This window comes from Magnolia sinica, chromosome 7 (genome assembly GCF_029962835.1).
Source record: "Magnolia sinica isolate HGM2019 chromosome 7, MsV1, whole genome shotgun sequence".
NCBI classification, from domain to species: Eukaryota; Viridiplantae; Streptophyta; class Magnoliopsida; order Magnoliales; family Magnoliaceae; genus Magnolia; species Magnolia sinica.
In genome coordinates, this window is record NC_080579.1 from 75,791,485 (window position 1) to 75,817,679 (window position 26,195).

General features: G+C 39.9%; 1 protein-coding gene across 1 annotated transcript in view; it reads right to left on the minus strand.

The window, feature by feature from the left end:
- Positions 1-555: 555 nt before the first annotated feature.
- The window catches only part of LOC131251461 (NAD(P)H-quinone oxidoreductase subunit L, chloroplastic), a 37,993-nt gene continuing 12,353 nt past the window's right edge, over positions 556-26,195 (minus strand). Inside the window, exon 5 of the mRNA XM_058252170.1 lies at positions 556-844. Within this exon, the coding sequence (XP_058108153.1) occupies positions 730-844 (115 nt within the window). The 3' untranslated portion in view covers positions 556-729. The remainder of the gene's footprint in view (positions 845-26,195) is intronic.

Sequence of the window (26,195 nt, forward strand, 5' to 3'; positions counted from 1 at the left end):
TAACGTTGATCTCTTTTGAACCGGTTGTACAACTCAGAGTTCGAGGAGCGTCAGCGCTCGTCTTCCCACTTGAAAAAAAAAAAAGCAGGGGTATTTTCGACCTTTGGGAAGGCATCCGTACAGCTAGGGATTACTCTTCTAAGGTAAAATGAGGTGGGCTTCGTCTCGTAAATGGACCATTAATGGATCGTACAGTCGTAAATTTCTCTAAAACTTATGATGTTGCCAGTCATTTACATGATTTGCATGGTACCCTAAAGCCCTACGTTTATACAAGTGGAGCCCATGGAACATGAATCATGATTGTTGATCATATGGGACCCACTTAGATGATGTGACCTTGATGAAACAATTTTAACCCGTAAAATTTTTCTGGTCTCAAACTAAAATTTTAATACGAAGAAGTGAATTAGGCAACGGTTTGAAGTCAGTGAAAAAGAAGACCAAATGCCGAATCGCTTAATCTTCTAACATAGAACGGTTTTTTTTGGATGTCCTTATCTATTTGGTTTCATCAGATCTAACGGTCAAGATTATGATGCATGGGCCTACATCTACAAACACAAGGCAAAAGGATACTTTACATATCTCTGGCTCGAGTACCAATCCATACAACAATACAAAACGTGAAATGATTTTCGGCCGAATATAATGAGCTTATGAACGGCTCTGATTATATGTAATAACATCGTTATGGTGTGCCCCCTATAAACAATATACACAGATTCATCACAAGGACTTGGGGTCATTTATTGAAGGGTCCTGAGGCGTAGACCAAGGATACTTCATGTTGGGGTCTCGTGGAAATCGCCTGAAGTTGAGAAATGGGGCCCACAACAGCAAGCTTCAAGTGAGGAGAGAAAACCACGTCAGTAAAATATCAATGAGAAAAGAGATTCAGGGAACACACACGAGAGGTTAGAGTATCCGCTGGTACATGTGTGAACTGTGGCACACGTGTGAATGATTAAGACCATTCATCATGCGGTCCTACCAAGAACATATACGTGCCCGTGGACAACATGAGTCCGTCAAATGTGGATCGAACCATCTACATTCTTCTTAGCATGTGGCCCACTTGATCGAGAGGACATGCTATTTCTTAGGGCAATGCATGTTCATGGTGAGACCCATCTGGTTAACAGCACGTTTCTTGCACACTTTGTAACATGTTGGATTTTCACTATTTTGGATTTAAAAAAAAAAACTCTCAATTTTTTTTTATATATAATTAACTTATATTATCACTTACTGACCATTAACACTCAATGTCAGTTTATACATGAGTGGTACCGGTAAAGAACCACACAAGTTCGATTAATCAACAGTAGAAAGCCAAAGAATCCGTCCGATCAATTAAACACCGAGCTTAGCCACATGATTTGCTCATACAGAGCTTAAATTTAATTGACATATCGTTAATTAATCAAGACAATTACAACTAAATAAAGAGCTATTAAAATCTGAGATAACTAGTGATCAGATCTTAATTAACAAACCAAACTGACCCTGTATCCTTTTAGCCTAAGAACTGACGGTTTATGGTGATTATAATCAAACCGTTATTTTCGCTAGTTGCGAATAGGCCATATTATGAACTTAGCTAATTCAAACCCTTATGATTGTGCATAAGAAATCTCGATACCCAATTTATTTAAGAAATGCCTTGATTATCCAAACAAGCTCTAGACCGCTCGTTAGTGGCCCACTAAACCTGAAACTATAGAATAATGTCCGTCTCACTGGGCTTGACACCAATCGCGGGTGGTAAACTAAGATAGTGCCTAGAATTACTTAACTTGGGCCGGAATTTAAGTGCTTCAAACGCGTGAATCCCCTAGGTTGAAATCTGAAACTTAAGTGAAACTAGTTATTTTGTTCTTTCATAAAGTTGTGACTTTCAAACCGTCGATTCATGGCCAAAGTTGGGGTACCGACTAAAGATATTTCTCCAAACATATCTGTATAGCCGCGACCCCGATCGACTATCGATGATCGTTGAACAGACTTTTAATCATATCTGTCAATCGACGCCTCCAAATGGCGGACCGATCATATCCATACGTAGATCATCATTAGAGCTAACTATCATACGGTGTATATCAATATGTACACCTCATAGTAGGCCCTAGAGGTTAGAAAAACCATCCCATATGGCTAGTATAGTAAAAACCCAGCCCTTAGGGCCATTTACACCAAATCTGATACTATATAAGGGCTTCATTTGGGCACCCCAGCTCTCCATACCAATTTGCATTTTCTAAAGGAGAGAGAGAGAAAGAGAAAGAAGAAAAAGAAGAAGAGTGAGAGTAGGAGTTGGAGGTTTTGGTGCTTCCTTTCATTGGTCTCCTCCAACTAAGGCCTCGGCCTCGATAATTTTCCTCCATTGAATCCACCCTACTTGAGATTTAGAAGTAAGAAACAAATCTTACTTCCTAACCAAGGTTTTTCTAAAATAATTTGCATGAATTTCATATAGTTCTTCGTGTTTATATAGGAATTTATAATTTTCCCCAAATCCATAACCCTAGGAGCTTAAAATCGAAGATTTCTTCTTAAAGGTGTGGATCATTATCTCTAGGTTATCATTTATCAACCCTTGAGGGTCTCAGTTAATGATTAGATGCTTGTAGATGAAATTGTACATGCTAATATATAAATGTTTTGATTTATCTATAATCTATGCTAAGGTTGACCTCATGGCAGCAAGAAAAGGTGATCTTATGCTATAATCTGGTGATCTCTTGCCTACCGAGGCACGTAAACTCCCATCGTGGCCCAGATCACATTCCGTGAATCGAAAGGGGAAGCCTACTCATCCATCAGCTCCTCTCATAGATGCTTTGTTGGATATGAATGCTCACATGTTTGATGAAATGCTTGAATGGTGGAATGTATTGCTTTTTCCATGCTCATGTGCTTGATTTAATACTTAAGTGATTGTATTACTTTATGCATACTCACATGTTTGATTTAATGCCTTAGTGAACGTAGTGTCCTAGTTATGCTTACATGTCCGATGAAGTGCCTAAGTGGTTGTGTAGTAGAACCTATGCTATAATTGTGTGATATAGTGTTTAGTCCATAACGATACTTAGGATTGCTACATTATTGGGTCAGTTGGCTAACCGTCTGAACTAAAAGGGTGGCCCAAGTTAAGGTGACCATCCTCAGCTTGTTCGATTGACCCGGGTTGAACACGGATGACCGATAGTAGGGACTACACGGGCTGCTTGCACCTAATGCTGGTTGTGTCGTGGTTCTCCTAAGTCAATCAAATTAGTCCACTAACCGACTGATCATGTATGTTCATAATGATACGACTAAATGGAATCTAGGATACTTTATTCCTAATGGATGTTCTATTCATAACCGTTAGTACGATACGATCCCACTAAGACTCATGAGCCGGGCATGGTGGTATGGGATAGTATGTTCGACCTGTCGGCTACACTGGGATGATGAGCCTCCCCGTAGTGACCAGTGAACAACTAAGACTCATGAGCCGGGCATGGTGGTATAGGACATCGTGTCCGAGCTGTTGGCCTATGCTGGGGCGATGAACCTCCACATAGTGACCAGTGAACACTAATGGAAGTGATATATCATTGTTCGAATGACCCCCGACAAATTACCTGGCCGATGGTTTCATGCCAGAGTACCATTTGAACGACTCGGGCGTGAATGAAATTGGGTGATGAGCCATTTTCCTTTATGTGTTTCGATTTTATGTGACAAGCCCGTACCTCGGAATTGATTGATCATACCCGGTATTGGATGACGATTCATACCGGGTTGATCCTCATACATTTAGGTATCATATCTATCTTTGGAATTGTTAATTTGTTATATACACGGGTGACACCTAAATTTGGATTATAGAATACTGGTAAGGAGTCGCTACGTGTGGCAACGAGCCACGTGATTCGAATAAGGATTCGTGATATAACATTGGTATCCTAGATTTGCCAATATGCTGGATGAATTGAACTTAATAATTACTCGGCTAACATGATCATTTATCGCATCGCATTAGTTTAAAATGTGGCGAAATAGGCATTGAAGTTGCATGTTAAGGTAGTGTTGTCATTCGCGAACCAGGTGGTCGGAGTCGCGTGTGAGGAAGTGTTGTTTCGAAAGGGCATGCATCATGTCATATATCCATATCCACATTTAACAAGAGTATTTAAGAATTGTATGATTTCTTGTTTATCATTAATTGCGCTGATTGTGTCGATAGCATATATAACTTAGAACTAATGGAACCACTGAGTTAGCTACTCACTCCCACCTGGGACGGTGTTTTAAAACACCAACCAGGCATATTATTGATGCAGGTTCTATCGAGGCCTCCGGCAGGTAGGCTTAGATCGGCTTGTGCAACCACCATTATGTTTTGGAAGATTGGAATAAATTGAAAACTTTACACTTTAACCATCTTGGGTATGTATATTGTTGCCTATATAATCCTCATTAGGGCAGACACCACTTTTCAATTGTACTTTGACTGTTTGCCCTATATTTATTAATTTTTTTATTATCTCTGCCTCGCTTTGGTTCCGCTAAGTTGAATTGCGAAACTTTGATTATTTATGTAAGGACTTAATGTGAATTAAAATGAAGTTGCATGTGCATTTTATTAAGTTAATACCTGAAAACTCGGGATTAAGGTCTATGTACTCGGGTGCCGATTTTTGGGGTGTTATAAGTTAGTATTAGAGTGGAGTGTTGAGATAACTAGGACCTTGGGAATGATGACTATATAAACCACAATAACTTAGTGCTGAGACACTTAAAATTTGAGGTTTGAACCTAAAAGAGGATTTCCCTAGTTTTAGGAGTATCCAATATTATAGGAAATACAGTAAATTAAGGACGATGAACCAATGACCAAATTCCCTGCTTGGTTGTGTTTTGAAACTCAAAACTTAGAAACCAAATTCTAGGATAAAATCACATTTTGTTGGATGATTTTGAACTTAAACTTAGAAATGATGAACAATAGAATCAAATCCCCGATTTTGTGATGCTTTCGAACTCAAATCTAGAAACATAAACATAAAGACTAACTTGGTTAGTTTTATCGCATCAGAAGTGTTTGAATGCGTGTATTCCAACTTGGAATGAGTAAATTGGTAAATCGTAGCTTGAGTAAGCAAGATTCAACGCATGAGTTCAAAGACTCGGTAGGATGAGTGATCTGGGTTTGATAGAAACTCGACCAGGAAGTACAAAGTTAACGTTTTATAGAATATGGATAGTAGGGCTCTGTTCCTCAGAGTAATAGTTAAGGGTAGTTTCGCACCATGGATTTGGAGGGATTTTAGGGGATTTCAATTCCCTTGGTTGTTTGACACCATAAGGGGGCGCTTGGTGCAGGGTGTTAGATGGAATTTGGTGGGTTGGAATTGCATTTAGTCTCATGGAATTGCATTTGGTCCCATGCAAAAATTTTCTGATTTTGAAATTTACTACACATGTGGGCCCGCGTTTGCCCATGCTGTCCATCCATACTCTCATTTCGGTTTTGGCGGGCCAAGTCGTCTCCGCCTTGAGCTTGAGAGACTTCTGGCCTACCTAGACCACCAAATGAATGACCCCTTGAATCCAGAAAGGGCCGCCGTTAACGTGAAGTCAACCCTCTCTTCCAAATCCATTTTTTCTATGAAAGTTCCCTCTCCAAGCTAGTTTTTCAAATCTCATTCCCTCCCATACCATTAACCACTAGGATCTTCCCTTCCAACCAATCTCCTTCAAAAATCTCAACTTCCACCACTTTATTCTTCTAATTTTTCTAAGCACTTTTCATATTAGACACAACTCCTAAAGCTCAAAAGATGAAGAGATATGATTAAACTAATTTACTATAAATAGTAAAAATGTAAATAAAATATATTTTTGACCATTAACCTTATGGAATCTCACAAAATAACCTAGTTTTTTAGATAAAGTGGCTCCTCCTACCCCAAAATTGTATATGACACATCGAGTAACTCATCCTGGATTGCAAGATACAACGATTTCAAAAAAACAATAGTGGCGGGACCACACCAAATCAACGCGACCCCACCGATTTTGGCTAGCAGGCTACGCGGCTATTGCAGAATCAGCGCGCCACCACTGATTTTGGACCAAAATCCAGCGGCAGCACCTTGGAATCGGTGCGCCACCGCTGAAATTTTCTACATTTTTAGGTCGACTTCAAAAATTCATATTTACTTCGTTACAACATCGATTTAGGTGATTCAAAAGTTAAATTGAAGATTGATGAGTCTAGTTTAATATAAAAATATGAAAAAAAAAATAAAAATAAAAATTATAATATAGTTAAGTTTAGGATGTTTTGCTAACTGTCTAAAATTTACTAATTTCGGATAACTATTACTCCTAGAATTTTAATAATTTATCTAAAACTCTAAATGAGATGAAATTTTGTCATATGACCTTAAAGTTAATGATGAAATATTATAAAATTTTAAAAAATAGTTCAATTACCAAAATTTTAAGAAAAATTACAATAAATAGAGATATTTTGCAATCATACGAAAAATTGTTAGTTTCAGTCAAATGTCACTTCTAGAATTTTTATCTTTTTTCTACAATTCCAAATGAAATAAAATTTCATAAAGTGAGTTTAAAATTAATGATAAACTATTATAAATTTTTAAAAAATAATTAAATTACTAAATATATAAGAAACGTTACAAGAAATAAAGACATTTTGAAATCATACAAAATTCATTGGTTTTGGACAATCGTTGCTTCCAGAAATTTTTATAATTTTTCTAGAGCTTAAAATGAAATAAAATTTGGTAAGATAAATGTTAAATTAATTATGTATTACCAAAAAAAATTATAAGATTAATTTAGTAACTAAATGTGACAAAGATGTTATGAACAATAGATGGGTTGAAACTAAAAATTTCTACAACCTCGAGTTGCCAATGAACCAACTGTATTTTTTTTTTTCATATTGGAGTTACTCGTATTTTATTTCTTTTTAGGAATTACTTCCAACCATGATAAAAATTGTCTTGTATGATTAAATTAGATTCTTTTTAGTATATTTTTCTACTTCAAGTAGTTTCTAGTATGGTTGAACTACGACTCTTGAATAGGGTTGAGTTTGATTGTTTAATACTCTCTAAGTTCATATTCAAGGCAGACTTCATTAAAATATTATAAGTTTTCTTATTTTCTTATAGATTCAAGATTCATACAACATCGAGGAGATGATGTTCTTCCTCTTTCTACTCCCGCGGCCTTTCTAGGGTCACCATCCCTTCAAACCTCAGAAATATCCTATAACTTTCAGTTCTTTATTCTCTCTCGAAATTAGCGAAATTCAGGCACGGTTTGCTCATAACCCACTAGCCATAGGATCAAGATGATAACATAAAGATACAATCTTAGTCCCTTGAAAACCTTTTTAGGATAATTGTTTGATTATAGGCATAGTGAAAGATTTATTAATCACTAATTTGGACATTAATTAAGATGAGAACTCTCTTTATGCAAGACTCGAATGACAACTTTATAAATAGGAGATTTTAACTTTTTAATGATGTGTGATTTTTCCTAAACATTTAGGTTGATCGGACTACTGAATCATGGGACTATACACTTGCGAAGTATTAGCGGCTTGACCCAATTCTCAATCTTGGGTAACTACCAACGGACTTACTACTTTGACCGAGTAGAAGACTAGGATCTACCAGGACTAGGAAGGGATACAATGATCTTTCTACCCTGGTCAGGTAGATTATCGACGTATCGGTTTCAAGCCCACTAAAACCGTCTCTCCGTGTTGGCCGAACTTTAAAAACTGAAAATTTTACTCTAAATAGAGGGGAACAGTCGTCACGAATACAATTCTTTTGAAAAATTGAAATAAACTGAGGGTGAAAACTTTTAAGGGGGGTAGACTATAATAAGTTATGCTAGTGTATTTAGCCTACACCCTAACACATATATGAGCACGAAATTAATAAAACTTAGGTGTATAAATTAAAATATCTGTACTTATTAACATTAGGCAATTTCGGGGACAAAATTATTTTTAAGGGGGGTAAATTGTAACATCCTAGATTTTCACTATTTTGAATTTTCAAAAAAACCCTTGAATTTTTTTTATATATAATTAACTTATATTATCACTTACTGACCATTAACACTCAATGTTAATTTATATGCGGGTGGTACCAGTAAAGAACCGCACAAGTCTGATTAATCAACCGTAGGAAGCCAACAAATCCCCCTAATCAATTAAACACCAAGTTTATCCACATAATTTACTCACATAGAGCCTAAATCTAGCTGACCTATCGTTAATTAATCAAGACAATTACAACTAAATAAAGACCTACTAAAATCTAAGGTAACTAGTGGTCAGATCTTAATTAACAAACCAAACTAACCCCATATCCGTTTTGCTAGTTGCGAATAGGCCACATTATGAACTTAGCTAATCCAAACCCTTATGACTGTGCACGAGAAATCTCGATACCCGATTCATTCCTGAAATGCCTTGATTATCCAAACAAGCTCTAGACCACTCGTTAGCGGCCCACTAAACCTGAAACTATAGAATAATGTCCATCTCACTGGGATTGACACCCATCGCGGGTGGTAAACCAAGATAGTGCCCAAAATTGCTCAGCTTGGGCCAGAATTTAAATACTTCAAACGCGTAAATTCCCTAGGTTGAAATCTGGAACTTAAGTAAAACTAATCACTTTATTCTTTCACAAAGTTGTGACTTTCAGATCATTGATTCATGGCCAAAGTCGAGGTATTGACTAAAGATATTTATTCAAACATATCCGTATAGCCGTGGCCTCGATCGACTATCGGTGACCGTTGAACAGACTTCTAATAATATCTGTCGATCAACGCATCCAAATGGCAGGCCAATCATATCCATACGTAGATCATCATTAGGGTTAACTATCTTACGGTGTATATCAATATGTATACCCTATAGTAGGCCCTAGAGGTTAGAAAAATCCTCCGATAAGGCTAGTATAGTAAAAACCCAACCCTTGGGGCCATTTACACCAAATCTGACACTATATAAGGGCTTCATTTGGGCACCCCATCTCTCCATACGAATTTACATTTTCTAAAGGAGAGAAAGAGAGAAAGAGAAAGAGAAAGAAGAAGAAGAAGAAGAAGAGTAAGAGTAGGAGTTGGAGGTTTTAGTGCTTCCTTTCATTGGTTTCCTCCAACCAAGGCCCTGACCTTGATAATTTTCCTCCACTGAATACACCCTACTTGCGATTTGGAGGTAAGAAACAAATTCTACTTCCTAACCAAGGTTTTTCTAAAATAAATTGCATGAATCTCATATAGTTCTTGATGTTTATATAAATTTTTTTTATTTCCCCCAAATTCATAACCCAAGGAGCTCAAAATCAAAGATTTCTTCTTAAAGGTGTGGACCGTTATCTATAGGTTATCATTTATCGACCCTTGAGGGTCTCAGCTAATGATTAGATGCTTGTAGATAAAATTGTACTTGCTAATATGTAAATGTTTTGATTTGTCTATAATATATGTTATTTGTTGGATATAGATGTTCAAATGTTTGATGAAATGCTTGAATGGTGGAATGTATTGCTTTTTTTATGCTTATGTGCTTAATTTAATACTTAAGTGATTATATTACTCTATGCATACTCACATGTTGATTTAATGCCTTAGTGAACATAATATCCTATGTATGTTTACATGTTCGATGAAATGCCTAAGTGGTGGTGTAGTAAAACCTATGCTATAATTGTGTGATATAGTATTTAGTCCATAGTGATACTTAGGATTGCTCAATGTTGGGTCAGTTGACTAACCGCCTGAATTAAAAGGGTAGCCCAAGTTAAGGTGGCTATCCTAGGCTTGTTCGATTGACCTGGGTTGAACACGGATGACTGACAGTAGCTGGACTATACGGGCTGCTTTGTAAGACCCGTATCCTAGAGTCCTCTTGATCGAGTTATGGCAACCCACGATCTGTTATCGGTGTTTATGCATGATCCTGAGTCGTGTCCCATATATTAAAGTCAACTCGACTCGAAACTTGTACCTTAGTGACTGCGCCGTCATCGCGATTCTGAAGCTGCATCTCGCGCACTGAGGCGATACCCAGGTCAGGAAATGTGGGCCCGCGTTCAGTTCGATAAAAACGTCGCGTGTTGCAAATACCGAAGAAATCTCTACGACACATCACATCAATCCATCAATCAAATGTCAAGTACAACACCCATCCCCAAGTACTACCACCTTCCCCTAAAGTCAACTCTCTCTTACAACAAAGTATATCCATCATCACTCACCATCCCTCTCTCCCATCACTTCTCTCCCATCACCTCTCTCTCTCTCTCATTCTCTAAGCAACCCACGTCCAAGCTAGCTCCATGAGAGAGCTTTGTGTGGCCCACTCCCTACCACCCTATCTCCCATCTCCACCCTTAGATCGTCATCTCCACCATTTAAGGAGCACTTTTGGTGCATTGGAAGGCTAGAAAGGAAGAAGAAGGATAGGTGGATGCTTTTATTTGTTGATTTTGTGATTTGAGGGCCCACATATGTGGGACCCATCTTGATGTATTCATGTATAGGGAGGACCCATAGTGGCGGGGTCTCTCCCCTCTCACGATCGTCTCTCTCTCTCTCTCCCCCTCTTGATGTGCGGCCCACCCGATGCATGTGACACATCCACACCATCCATCACCGTGGAGCCCACCATGATGCGTGTGTTGCATCCAAACCATCCAACGGTGGGACCCCAACTAGCTGACTGACGTCAGTAAGTTTTGTGGGTCCCACATGATTGTATGTGGTGGATCCCAACTACCCACCTGCTGTTGGGGCCACACAATGATGTATTTGTTTCATCCGCACCGTCCAAACCATCTGGATGGTGCTGGATAGGTTGGACGGCCCTGTGGGGCCACGCCATGATGTATTTGTTTCGCCCACACCGTCCAGACCATCTGGATGGTGCTGGACAGGTTAGACGGTCCTGCGGACCCCACTCATGATATATGTGTTTTATCCTACTGCTACAGTAGCCGTGGGACCCACGTGTGTGTGGACTCCACGTGATGCATGCATTGTATCAACACTGTCCATCTGTTTTACTCCATGCTACCCACCTATTTTGTAATCCCCACCATCCAGATGGCTAGACAGTGGGCCAAACTGTGATGTATGTGCAGATCCTCACCATCCAGCAGATCTAGACGGTGGGCCACACCCGGACCTATATGTTACATCGTGTCCATCCACTTGGCGGTGTGCCAGCAGCTGCAGCTGCTGTTTTGATGCATCAAGCTCTGTGGGTCCCACCAGCAGTTGACGTCACCAAGTTCTGTGGGGCCCACCTTGATGTGCGAACCTTACATTCAACCATCCATCTCAAGGATGTGGGGCCCACCGTGAGATATGTATTATATATCCTGCCATCCTCGTGGATAGTGGGTCCCAGCAGCAGCGACTGTTGGATGGACGCCAACAAGTCCTATGATCCCATCATGATGAATGTGTTTCATTCAAACCGTCCAGTGGTTCTTTGGACCTAACCTTAATATAGGTGCTGTACTCGCACCCTCCAGCAGTACGTGGGGGCCCATCTTGATATGTGTTTTATCCACCATCCATCTGAGGACGATGGAACCCACCTATACAGTTGTCGTATTAACACAACAAGTGCTGTGAGGGCCACTGAGATGTATGTATTCTATCTGCACCGTCCATCAGGACGGTGTTGTGCAGGGGCCACCATTATGTATTTGTTTCTGCCATGCCGTATGTCCATCTAGTGGGACCCACCTCTGCTGTCCAGACCATCCATTTGGATGGTGGGCCTGGCCACCTCACCAGCTGCATAGATGTGTATTGACGTCAGCAGGTCCGTGGGACCCCTGACCTTGATGAATGTGTTTTATCTGAGACGTCCATCTATTGGACATTGGTCCAGCAGCCCAGCAGTCCAGTAGCTGGATAGCTGCTATATTGATGCATGTAAGTTTTGTAGGTCCGGATCATGATGGGTGGTCTGATTCACGCCATCTACTCCAAATGAAGCAGATTCAAATCTCAGATGTCCATTCGGTGGGACCCATGCCTTGATGTATTTATTTTATCCATGCAGTCCATCTGGATAGGTGGTGTGGGATGCTACCATGATATTTGTGTTTCATTCATGCTGCCCTGCAGCGTGGGCCCCACACACGTGTGGAGCCTACCATGTTGTATGTGTCGTGTGGGCCCTGCCTTGATGGACTATCCAGATCATGGACTCCACCATGATGTATGTATTATATGCACACCATCTGTCCATTTATGGTGGGACCCACCCTAATGTAGTGTTGTATCCACTCCGTACATCCATGGGTCCCATTCGTGGCCACTTTGATTTATGTATTCTATATCCCCACAGTCCACTTGACTAGGACAGTGGGATGCCACACCATTGATGTATTTATTCTATATCCACGTTGTTTATCAGGTAGACCACTACAGAAATTAGCGAAGAATGAATGACCATCATTGAAATCCTTTTTGGGTCACAGAAGTTTTAGATCAATATGATATTTGTTTTCCTCTTGATTAAGGTCTTTGTGACCGTATGAATAGATTGAATAGAAAATAAACGTTATGGTGTACCCTACCTTGATGTATTTATGGCCCATCCATGGGGCCCACCCGGATATATTTGAGGCCCTTTGGTGCGGCCCATGGATGCGGCCCACTTGTTGCATTTGAGGCCCATGGGTTACGGCCCATTGTGATGTAGTGGGGCCCTTGGGTCATGGCCCATTGAGATGTATTTTCGACTCATATGGCGTGGCAATTGTGATGTTGTTGTAGCCCATTTAATGAGGCCCATTATGATGTGTATTAGGCCCATGGGTTGTGGCCCGTGTGATGTATCTGAGGCCCATGTACAGGGCTCACCTGTTATGTATATGAGGCCCATGAGTGAAGTCCATTGTGATGTGTTCTAGGCCCATGTGATGCGGCCCACCGTGATGTATATTAGGACCATGTGATGCGGCCCATAGTGATGTGTATGTAGCCCTTGTATGAGGCCCATTGCGATGTATATTAGGCCTTTGTGTGAGGTCATGGGTCCACTTTATGTTTGGCTCTATATGGGCCACTGCTCGGGAGCAATGTTGGTTGAATGTCCACATTGATAGGCAATGATGGTTGGATGTCCACATTGCGACCTCCCTTAGGCCTTGTTAGGCCCATTCTCACCAATTCTGATTGTTGAGGCCGATTTCGTTACCGATTGTCGAGGCCCATTGTTGAGGCCGATTCCGATTCCGCTTGTTGAGGTCAATTGTTGAGGCTGATTCCGATTCCAATTGTCGAGGCCAATTATCGAGGCTAATTCTGATTGTCGATACCGATTTTGATTGTCGAGGTCGACTGTCGAGGCCGATTCTGATTGTTGAGGCCGATTCCGATTGTCGAGGCCAATTCCAATTGTTGAGGCCGATTTCGATTGCCGAGGCCAATTTTGATTACCGAGGCCGATTGTCAAGACCCATATGATGTATATGCGGCCCGTAGTTGAGGCTCATTGTGATGTGTATTTGGCCTATGTTTGAGGCCCAATGTGATGCATATGCGGCCCGTAGTTGAGGCCCATTGTGATGTGTATTCGGCCTGTGTTTGAGGCCCAATGTGATGTATATGTGGCCTATGTTTAAGGCCCAATGTGATGTATATGCAGCCCATGTTTGAGGCCTAATATGATGTATATGTGGCCCATATTTGAGGCCCATTGTGATGTGTATTCAGCCCGTGTTTAAGGCCCAATGTGATGTATATGAGGCCTATGTGATGAGGCCCATTGTGGTGCATTTGAGGGACAGGTGATAGAGCCCATTGTGAGGTATATTAAGCCCATGTGAGAGGCCCATCGTGATGTATATTTAAATCTTAAGTAAGGCCCATGGTATTGTATATTAGGCCCTTGTGTGAGGCTATGGGTCCACTATATGTTAGGCTCTATGTGGGCCATTCCTTGGGGGTAATGTTGGTTAAATGTCCACATTGTCGAGGCCGATTGTTAATGCCTGTTATTGATATCGATTATGAGTATGAGACAGCATAGCATCATGATAGATGTCCATATGCGTCATCTGCATGTTTATTATGAGATGTGATTGACCATTGCATATGTCATAGTACAGATGGTTTATGAGACTCCCTGATAGGTGGAGTTATCCCACACGAGCGCACGATATGCACAGGATTGATGCATGATTGGACTACATGACTCATTCATCTTGCATTGTGTGATTGTGATTACTATACGCCCTAGTAACATCAAGGCTGTGACCTCCACAGGCATGTCGTGGATGGCCAGATGAGACATAAAAAATATTTGGTTTAAGCATTTGGGCACTTTGGATGTTCGTGGGTGAAAGTCCCTAAACCTCTGAGGCTAGGAGACGCCCCAACATCTAGACCGAGTTGATACATGAGCGCCCGAGTGCCGAATACTAATAGGCCACGTGTCTACTGTATCATGGTCGGTTGGGAGGGGGTGTGGCCTTATCCACCTGAGTGAGGGGGCTGAAAGTTAGGCTGAGTTTGACCAGCTCCCAAATGGGTCTGCTATCGATGAGTCGAGTAGGCATTGGTATACAATTGGCAGGCGAGTAGTAAGGTCTTTTCCACTCGGTGGGCTACGCAACCTGCTAGGGCGGTAACCAGCTTGGAGTGTACTAAACCCCGGTGATGATCCCAGAGATGTATGGTACTGATATGTGGACTTATTGAGCAGGAGCTGCATACTCATTCATTCATCCATTCACTATCCACTCGGGCTGGTGGTGCATAACTATTTATTACATGTACCTTCGCAATGGCCAGGATTTCAGTTAGGGTGTGCAACTAACCTGAGATCAGGAGTTTACCACAATGAGTCTGACTATCCAAATTTAGGTATGAGACTGGTTTGGATAGAAGTCCCTTGTGGTGGACCCCGTAGCCTGCGATACTACGTACTATCATCCCGACTTCACACTCCAGCTTGGTCATTTCATTCGCATCGCATATTGCATTACATCCGCAGGCATATGACATTTTGGGTTGCTATGTTTCTGCACTTATATGGCCTAGACGGACTTAGCAAGCTTTACATATTCATTGTATCCTTGTCATCTGATATTTGGCTCTCTATGACTCCTCTTTTGCATAGTTGATCTGTATTGCATACTCTAATATTGTATGATTTATAGACTTGCAGTATTTCTGCTTACTCTGATATCGTGTGAATCATGATCTTACTAGAAATTTCGATATTGTATGATTATGACATTGTATTGAATACTTAACACTTACCTTACGCATACACTTACACCACTCTCTAAGCTTTCTATAAGCTTATGCATGATAGATGCATACAAGTGGCATTAGGTTGCAGCAATGTAGAGCTTGGAGCATGTAGCTGACTTTTAGAGCTTTGATTTCGATATATGTATTTCCCTTTCAGCATTGTATTCAAATGTTTATATTAGTGGATATGTGATGATAATGTTGCCTTTGTGATTTGGGTATACTTGTGGTTATGTTTATTACGAGTTATATATAAAAAATCTTTCTTATAGGATCTCAAGATCAGAATCTGGCATATGGACGCTAGGACCTGAGAATGGGGTAATACAGAGGCTGTCGGCACCGGATTTGGTGATCAGAAATTCTGTGAGCCTGATTTTTGAGTTTGGGGCGTGACATGCTTGAACCCAATGTCAGTTGTATCATGGTTCTCCCAAGTCAATCAAATTAGTCCACTAGTCGATTGGTCATGTATGTTCACAATGTATGACACAACTAAATAGAATCTAGGATATTCTGTTCCCAATGGATGTGTCTACTAATAACCGTTAGTACAATACGATCCCACTAAGACTCATGAGCCCGACATGGCGGTATGAGACACCATGTCCGAGCTGTCGGCCTACGCTGGGGTGACAAGCTTCCTCGTAGTGACCAGTGATCAACTAAGACTCATGAGCCGGGCATGGTGGTATGGGACACTGTGTCCGAGCTGTCAGCTTATGCTGGGGTGACGAGCCTCCCCATAGTGACCAGTGAGCACTAATGGAGGTGATATATCATTGTTCGAACGACCTTCGTCAAATTACCTGGCTGATGGTTCTGTGACAGAGTATCATTTGAACGACTTGGGCGTGAATGGAATTGGGTGACGAGCCCTTTTCCTTTATGTGTTTTGGTTTTATTTAACAAGCCCACACCTCAGAATTGAGTGATCATACCCGATATTAGATGACGATTCATACCGGGTTGATCCTCATACATTTAGGTATCGTACCATACCTTTTGAATTGTTGATTTGTGATATAAACGGGTGACACCTAAATTTGGATTAAGGGACACTGGTAAGGAGTCGCTATGTGCGGCAATGAGCCATGTGATCTGGATAAGGATTCGTGATATAACGTCGGTATCCTAGCTTCACCAATATGCTGGATGAATTGAACTTAATAATTACTCGGCTAACATGATCATTCATCGCATCGCATTAGTTTAGAATGTGGCTAAAGAGGCGTTGAAGTCACATGTTGAGGTAGTGTTGTCATTTGCGAACCAGGTGGTCGGAGTCGCATGTAAAGGATTGTTGTTTGGAAAGGGCATGCATCATATCATATCTCCATATCCACATTTACCCAGAGTATTTAGGAATTGTATGATTTCTTGTTTATCATTAATTGCGCTGATTGTGTCGATAGCATGTGTAACTTAGAACCAATGGATCCACTGAGTTAGCTACTCACTCCCAGTTGGGACGGTGTTTAAAAACACCAAGCAGACATATTATTGATGTAGGTTCTATCGAGGCCTCCAGTAGGTAGGTTTAAATCAGCTTGTGCAGCCACCATTATGTTTTAGAAGATTGGAATAAAATGGAAACTTTACACTTTAACCATCTTGGGTATGTGTATTGTGGCTTGTATAATCCTCATTAGGGTGGACACCACTTTTCAATTGTACTTTGATTATTTACCCTATATTTATTAATTTTTTTGTTATCTTTGCCTCGCTTTAGTTCCGCTAAGTTGAATTCCACAACTTTGATTATTTGTGTACGGACTTAATGTGAATTAGAATGAAGTCTCATGTGCATTTTATTAACTTAACACCTGGGAACTCGGGACTGGAGTCTATGTACTCGGGTGCCGATTTTCGAGGTGTTACACACTTGTACAATGATTACATCAAATAAAGCTAAAAATAATAATTCTGGGGCATTTTGAGCCATAATGGTCTGATCAAGATCTGCATAAGCAATCCACTACTCGGATGATGAATAGGAAATTGAAATTATTAAAGTATCACAAACCTTTTTTCATAATAAAATGGACAAGCAAACTGACCACATTCTGAAAGTATATTATTTGGTTGAAAATTAATGTTCATGTGATATTTACGCTGGATTTGATAGCTAGATAATGTTCATGTGCTTGATTGAGATGATCGACTTAAGCTGAAGGGAAGTATAAAAGGAAATGTTTATAATATTTTTTCTTAAAACCTTATTCAAAGTGCACGTTTATATCACAATAATTAAGTAATGTTTCTAATAAGAAAATCATCGATATTAGACATTAAAATGACCTGACTAGAAAAATATGCAGAGAGAAACATAGGAGAGTCATGCTTCCTACTTGGAGTCAATGAAGAAATGATATATTTAAGCTAAATTATAAAGAATTTTCTAAAATATTAGCGGGTTGATTTATTTATTTTTTACACACACACCCACACGCATGCACACACTTCAATCATATTCAGCAGTGACCCTCTAGTACTGGAAAAACTCTGCAGACCCCACCATGTTGTATGTGTTTTATCCATAACCGTCCATTCATATTGCTAGCTCATTTTAGGGTATGAGCCAAAAAATAGTTGCAAATCCAAAGTTCAAGCAATGAAGCCCACTATTAAAACCTTCCTAAGGCCCATCACAAAATTTATTTGCCATCCAACCTGTTCATGAAGTGATATAAACCTAGATGAAGGGAAAGTATAAAAATCAACTTAATCAAAAACTTCTATAGCCCACAAGAAGTTATCAATGGTAGGCATTCGATCCCCACCTTTTCCAGTGGTCTGGTCCACTTGAGCTTTGGATTTGCTTAATTTTTTGGATGATGCCTTAAAATGAGGTATATATGGATAAAACACATATATCATGGTAGAATCTAAGTCCACACACACCCCTACATTGGCACCAAAACCTAAGACGTTTGGGTTGAAATGCAAAACGTCTATCATTGAGCCATGTATTAAGACCTTGATTGAATCCATTTCATTCATTAAGGGCCCATTTGGATACCATCAAATAAGTTACTTTTTCTATTTACAGAAGTAGATAAGTAACTTATTTTAGATAATTAAGTTTCGTTTATGATTAGTTATAAGTATTTTTTAACTTAAAAGTTAATCACTTCAACTAATTTTTTAGCTCTTCTACTTTTCATAAGTTACTGAAGAGAGAATCAAGAGATATGAAAGAGAGAAGAAGCGAGTAAGTATGTTGTTTACCAAACTATTTATCTGCAGTAAAAACTATAAAATAAGCTACTTGGGGCATAAGTAGCTTATCACTTATGTGCTTAAAATTACTTATCGCTATGAGTTATTATTATTATTATAATCTTCTTAACTTTCCACTCTCTCTCTTTGTCTCTCAATCCATATCAAAGGAGGCTGTATGATGGATTGCCCACATCAAAGGAGCAGCCCGCATGATGGACAATCCACATCAAAGGTGGACCCACATGATGCATCACCAATATTGAAGTGGGCCCGAATAATGGATGGTCAACTCCTAATGATATAGGGTGGGTGTGAGAGGGACCAAACAGACTTGAGGGATAAATACTTATGTGTTAGAAACCAAACCTGCTTTTCTACTTTTTGACAAACATACATATTTGCTCCGCTGAATAAGTAAAAACCAAGATAAGTTTTTTTTTTTTAAAGTAGCTTGTTAGTACACACAACACTATTAGCCACACCCCACTTGGGAATCGATACCAAGACCTCGGGGTTGAAATGAGGTTATCTTCCCTCAGTCTACCACTTGAGCTATGGATTGGTGTGTAGCTAAGATAAGTTATTTGTCGCATGAATAGCTTATCTAAAGTAACTTATGATCCAAATGCCCCCTAAATATTTCCACACTTCAATTTTTGCTTAAATGGCTGTGAGACCCGACCCGAGTTCGCATGTGTGCATGTGTGTGTAAGTATGCATTCCGTCCACCTTGGTCCTGCGGTCCTACCGATCGAGTCTCGGCGACCCATGACCCTTGGATAGTGTTTGCGGTCATCCATAAGTCCAGTCATGAAGACCTGACTCAAATTGAGTTGAGACCTATGCCATTGCGACCGCTTCGCCGTTGCGGTTCCGACGCCGTGTCTTGTGTGTCCATCCAGTGTGTAGATCATAAGTTGTGTGCATTTCATTTTCTTAGCCCTTGATCATAATCATGTGGCCCATCTAGGGGTGGTGTGCATGAATTTATAGGTAGGTCCCATCTCTTGGTACTATCTTCAACACATAATACACACATAGACACTACCTAGGCCTATTCATACACCACCCATCCTCAAAACACCACCCACTAACCTAAAAAGCCTACTAACCCTACAACATTATTTTTAACTCCCTATTGCTATGATTGCTCTTCTCTATCCAAGACAAGAGAGAGATGATTGCTTGCCTTGAAATCCCCTTTCTCTCTTTTTACTTCTCATTTTCTCTCCCCCCCCCCCCCCCCCTCTCTCTCTCTCCCTTCTCTTCTCTTCTTCTCCAGCAATTTTTTACCTATTTTCCAGCCCTTCATCCTCCCTTCTACCCCATAATCTAGCCCTTAGTCTAGCATCTTGACCATTAAACCTCTTTCCTTGGAGCTTGAAGACTATCTTGGAGGTGTTTGCTTGAAGACTTTGTAGGTGGGTGTGCATGTAATTGCAAATTCAGATTTCTTTCATTTTTTTTACTTGTTCTTCCTTTTTCCTTTTATCTTGAAGCTTGTGGGGCCTATCAAATGATGGTGGTGGCCCCCAAGATTTTATGGATGGGGCTCATAGCCCATCTTACTTGCATGCATGTTCCATGTAAGGGGCCATTCTTCATGGACCCCTACATAGCTTTTTTTCTGTTTGATCAGGGATATTTGGGTCATGTAGACCCTTAATCCTTGGTAGAGATTGCATCTCCACCATAGATCTCAAGTAGAAATCCTATGATCATGTAGATCTTGTATATCTTGTGATAGTGGAATGTGTGTGCATGAGTGATGAGGGGAAGGGCCTCAATGTGGTGGAGACCCTTCCCTTGTGGCTGAATCCTTATTTTTCCTTTGTTGATAAACTTTTTATCATGAGTGTGTGGCCCACATTGTGGACCACAAATATCCAGACCATCCATGGAGGGTGGACGTCCATGACAGTCCACCCTTGGACGTTAGAGCCCCCTAATCCACCTATATGGGGCACATGCAAGGGGTATTTTGTAATGGAAAGGGTCTGGATGTTTGTGGGGTCCACTAGAGTGGTCCATACCATGATTTTCTTAGATTAAATCTCCTTTTAAATAGTGTTTATATTTATTGTTTTCAGTTATATGTTGCTGTCCAGAACTGTCTGGACAGATTTTTGGGTCATCTTGAGGCTAGATTTTTGGACATTTAGAGTGATTTTTAGTCCCATATAATATATGTTTCTTGAAGGTGTGGACCCCACCTATAAGCATGCCAAATTTCAGCCCCATCTGACTCCATTTGGTTATCCAAAAGGGTGGGCCAAGAGGGGTGGTCAGCCTAATTTTCTGTTGTGCAGTCCAGCAATGTAGACTGTTGTAAACTAAAATTCATAAATTATTTTGATGATGGTAGGTCAGTTTTCTGGACTCCATCTTGTTTTATACCTGATGAGGGACCTTGGGTCCAAATTTCAGGAATTTTGAAGGCCCAAAAGCCCACCCATTGGATGGCCCAAATTCAGGCCAGTCACATTCCAGCAATACTTCACACTGGAAAGATTGTTTTATTAAAATTAATTAAAATATTTATAGATGTCCAAAAATTCTAAAATTTTGTATAGGTGTGTTTCACTCATGGTAAGACCAATCTACCACATTTAAGGTCCAATGGACTCCTGTGCACACCGTGACGAGGGCCGGACTGGCCCACCATGTTGGGACTTCCAGGTCTGTCCGATTTTTCTGGACAGACTGTTTTGTTTAAATTAATTAAAATACTTAGAGAAATCTAAAAATCCTGAAATTTTGTGGGGGTGTGGTCCACATACGGAAGTATCATCTTACAAAATTTCAAACCCAGCGAACATTTGATCTGGCCGTGGTGTGGCCCACTAGGAAGGGACTCCCAGGCTGGGGTGTCCAGCCTTGTCTGGCCCTCCAGCCTGCCTTGTGGGCCCACCTAGATGTGTTGTATATCCCACCACATTATGAGGATATTAGAGGGAATAATTTACACCTTTAGTCCCTTAAATGTTGGGCTTAATGAATGCACTTTTGAGGCCCACCACAATTGGATTCAATTGGGTCCATGAATGTAGCTAGTTGTTGAACTTTTTAGGCCCAATTGGGCTGGAACTTTCTGGATAGGCCCATTGAACTCTTCGGGCATTTTTACCATACTATTGTGTTGGGCTAGTGGGCTGGATTAAACATGTAGATGGGCCCTTGGTTGCCCACCAAATTAACTTTATACTTGGGCCAGGTTGTAGGTCCAATATTACTTAGCTAAGAGCATGACATTTGCCTATGTGGTTTGAGCAATGGACTGCCCACTAGGTCACCACAATATAAGGGATTAGTGGCTTTTATGTTGGGCCCTAACCTTTTCTTTATGGGCCCATAGTGGTATATATGGGTTGGGTTATGTGTATTTTCCTTAGACCCATATTTTGGGTAGGCCTTGGGCAGCATTTCTGAAGCCCAACATGAGTGTATGTGGTATGATTATAGCTGCTCATTTCTTATTACTAATGTTGCGTGGGCCTTGGGCCTTGATTCGTAATCAATTAGAGATGAGCTACCTCTTGAGGACCAATTGTTGGATGTCCACATTGGTGGCCCTAAGGTAGGTCCATGGGCTTCTATGAGTGGTTAAAGGCCCACCATAGACCCTTGCTAAGCCTGTTTCATCTATTTAGGCCCATACCATTGTTCTCCTTAGTCTCGTGGGCTACTCCAGGTAAATGGCCCCCCCACTAGAGGTTGTATTCCTTGTAAGGAATTGGTTAAGTACCTAGACCCTTTATAGTTAGGTAGAGAGTTCATCTTCACCTCATTGGCACCCCTAATCATCTTCATGGCCCACTCTCATACACATCATATGCATGCTTGGTTGAGGTATGATTGGCCATGGTTGTGCCATTGTGTAGGACATGTTGGTATCTCCCCGAGGGGTGGAGTTTTCCCCTCTAGAGAATGACGGATGCTTAGGATTAATACATGGGTGATTATGTGATTCATGCATCCAGCATTTTCATAGCATGTGGATATTCGCCCTTGCTTCATCAGGGCCTTGCCTTCACAGGGATATTCATGGATGGCCGTATGTGTGGACACCGAAAATATTAGTTGAGCATACCGGGTGCATAGGATGCCCATGGGTGAAATTTTCAAAACTTTCATGGTACCAAGGATCTGCTCCAACGCCGTAACCGGGTGGAATACATGAGCGCACGAGGGCCTTATACCGTTAGGCTGTGACTCCCACTGTCGTGTAGTCGGTTGGATAGGGGTGTGGCCTTACCTTCCTGGTGTGAGGAGGCATTGCTAGGCTGAGTCTGACCAGCTCGTAAATGGGTTCACTACCTTCAGGCCTTGTTGGTGATTGGCTGTTTACAGGTGGGTAGTGAGGTCTCTTATGCTCGTTTGACTGTGCGTGGTCTGTAGAGCGGCAGTCATTCAACAGTGTAATAGACTCCAATGATTTCCTTATGATTGGAAATATGCTTGACTTGTGGTTTGGATATGAGCACTGACATTACTTGCATCGCATTAGCATTGGCTGTACAAGCCCCCTTCATGCATTGCCTTGGTATGGCGTCCAGTACTCATTGCATCATATTCATGGTAAGCCTAGGTAAGGCTAGTGATATTCTCATTGTTCATACTTCTCTCCTTGTATCTCCTACTACTCTTCTGTGCACCATTATCACACACCTACATCACCCTCTAAGCTTCTATAAGCTTATGCACGATTGATGCATGCAAGAGATTCTAGGCAGGCGTCGTAGCAGCAGAGTATGGAGTAGAGCTGAGCATTTGAGGACTCCATTATTGCCAACCTTTCTCTCTTTTCCTTTTTATCTCATGTATGTCCTTCTAGACCTTATGGATGATTGTAAAAGTTCAAATTCTTAGTGGATTTTGTGATGTGTGCCATTTGTTATTCTCAGATGTACTTGCTGAAATCTTAGGTATGCTCGCATCAGAAATGATTATACTGTTATGAAAATTCTTCTTGTAGGATCCAATGATCGGAACCTGCCTCAGGAGCCAAGAATGGGGTACTACGGAGGCTGTTGCGGCCAGAACCGGCCATCGGGTTCCTTGTGAGTCCGGTTACCGAGTCCGGGGCGTGACAATGGCTTGGGGTTAAACGAATGATGTCTAATGTTGAAAGAATTAAGAATCCCCTTAGGTGTACGAATCGAGGATAGACAACAAATAAATGAGGAAGCAATCAATTATTTTTTAAAAAAATTAAAATTGAAAGATGTTGAGGTCGATGAGGAAATTTTGCTTCATATTCTTAAGATGATTAATAATAATGTCAATCATATGTTTCTTCCTCCTAAAGATTTGGAACTAAAAGCATCTATGTGGAGTATCCATTGAAGAGTGTTACAAGTTCCAATGAGTTCAATTGCCATTTTTTAGTGCTTCTTAGTATTGGGAGAAGCATCTCTTCTCGATCACACACACAACAATATTGAAATTAAAAGAAAAATAGAGAAAATATGCAAACCACAACATAGGGATTTATATGGTTTTCTTTTGATTTATCCACACTGATCCACTATGCTCAAAGGTAAAAATAAAAAATAAAAAAATGAAGAAGCAACTCTCAATACATTGACGAGTCTCTCTCTCTCTCTCTCTCTCTCTCTCTCTCTCTCTCTCTCTCTCTCATGACATCATGTATATTACCCAAACAAACTAGGGCTTATTTAAAACATTGTGATTATTAGAGATAATAATGGTCATATAGTCGGATATTTCTTTTCGAGTAGTAATAATTTTCTTCTTCTTCTTCTTCTTCGTCTTCTTCTATTATTTTAATTCCTAAAATTTAGTGCCCTACCCCTTTTAGCAATTCGGCCTATTAGTTTATGTAACTTTATTTACTATTGTTATAAATTTCAAAGTTATGCTGGCTCGCTCCTTCATAATTTAATTTTCTTAAGAGCTCTTTTGTTAAAGAGACAAGCATCGTAGGATAAGGAATAAATTAAGATTTAGATAAAAATGTGCATGGGTCAAATGCAATTTTCAAGTTAGACATGGCTAATAACATATGATCATTTTGAGTGGAGTTTTCTTATCTGTTCTCAATTGATTTAGACTCCATGAGGGTAAATTAATTTGGTTAGAAAGCTTATAAAGAATGTTTGGTTCTCTTGTTTTAGATGGTGTATCTTTTAGTTTCTTTTGATCATCAAGGAGATTATGTTAGAGAGACCTTTTATCTACAACACCTTGTATTTTAGCTCAAGAAACTTACGTAAAGAGCTGCGGTCAATTAAAAAAAAAAAAAAAAACCTAAGTGACTCTAATTCTCTATTTCAATTTCATTTTTCAGACGATGCTATGATATTCCTTGATGACTTCAAATCTTTTATTCATAGTGTCATCTTTTTTTTCCTCATTAGAAGAAGTCTTCAAGTAAATGGTCAATAGGAGTAAAAGTTGCTTTATGATTTTGAAAAAAAATAAAAAAAATCATATTTTTAGTTCCTCACATATTACTATCTTATCAAGTTTTACTTGTAAGTATTTTTCTATTTATTATTCGAAAATTCTTCAACATTGAGGAAGGTTACAGATAAAAAATTTCAAATCTTTGGTCGAGAAGATCTCTTAGAAGATTGATGGCTGGAAGGTCTAGTTATTATCGTATGTTCTGAAAAACTAATCCATATCTATCACAGTTAGAAAAAATAAATTTTAAAAATAAGAAAAAATATTTTTCCTTGGTTTGATTTTTTTTTTTTTTTTAATCTTTGATTTGTTCGGCTTAATCCTATAATAGATAGAAGTTGGAAAAATTAATCCATTATATTAGAAACCTTAACTAATCATTTGTATTAGAAAACAAGGGTATGACTTGGTCGCAACCTCACATACGTGCGTGTGGGGAGTGGATGCGGCTGGGGTATAGTGATTGATAAAGCTTTCCAAGTTGCTATAATAATTGAAAATTTTTCACTATCTTGAAAGGGGTACAAAATTCTTTGAAACATTAGAGAAAAGATATGAGTTTGGATGACCTTATCCTTCACATACATATTGAAGAAGAGGCAAAGAACCATGATAAGTATTTTATAGAATTAGAATCTATAACTAAAGCCCACCTTATTGAGAGTAATCGAAAAGGGCAAGACAACCGAAGATCTGGTCCGCCAAAGAAAAAAACCCACATGGCTAAAGGAACAAGAAATTTGATAAAAATAATAAGAAGAACGAATGGTGTTATATATGTAGGAAAAATGGTCACTTTGTAAAGGAATGTAGATTCTACAAAGGTGAAAAGAAAGAGAAAGATCATGCTCACGTTACTGAGGAGTGTGTGGGAGTCATTACCAAAGCAATCATTGCTTGTAACTCACATGAATGGTGGATAGACTTAGGAGGCCCTTAGCATATTTGCTATCATCAAAGTATTTTTCCTCTTACGAGAAGGTAGAGGATGTTTTCATGAAAAATTCGTTCAAGAAAAAGGTTGTTGGCAAGGGAAAGATGAACTTGAAGTGTACTTCTAGAAAGGTATTAACTCTTTTGGATGTGCTGCATGTATTAGACGTTAATAAGAATCTTATTTTTAGTTCTACTCTTGACAAGAATGGGTTTAAATTAGTGTTTAAATATGAAAAGTATGTAATATAAAA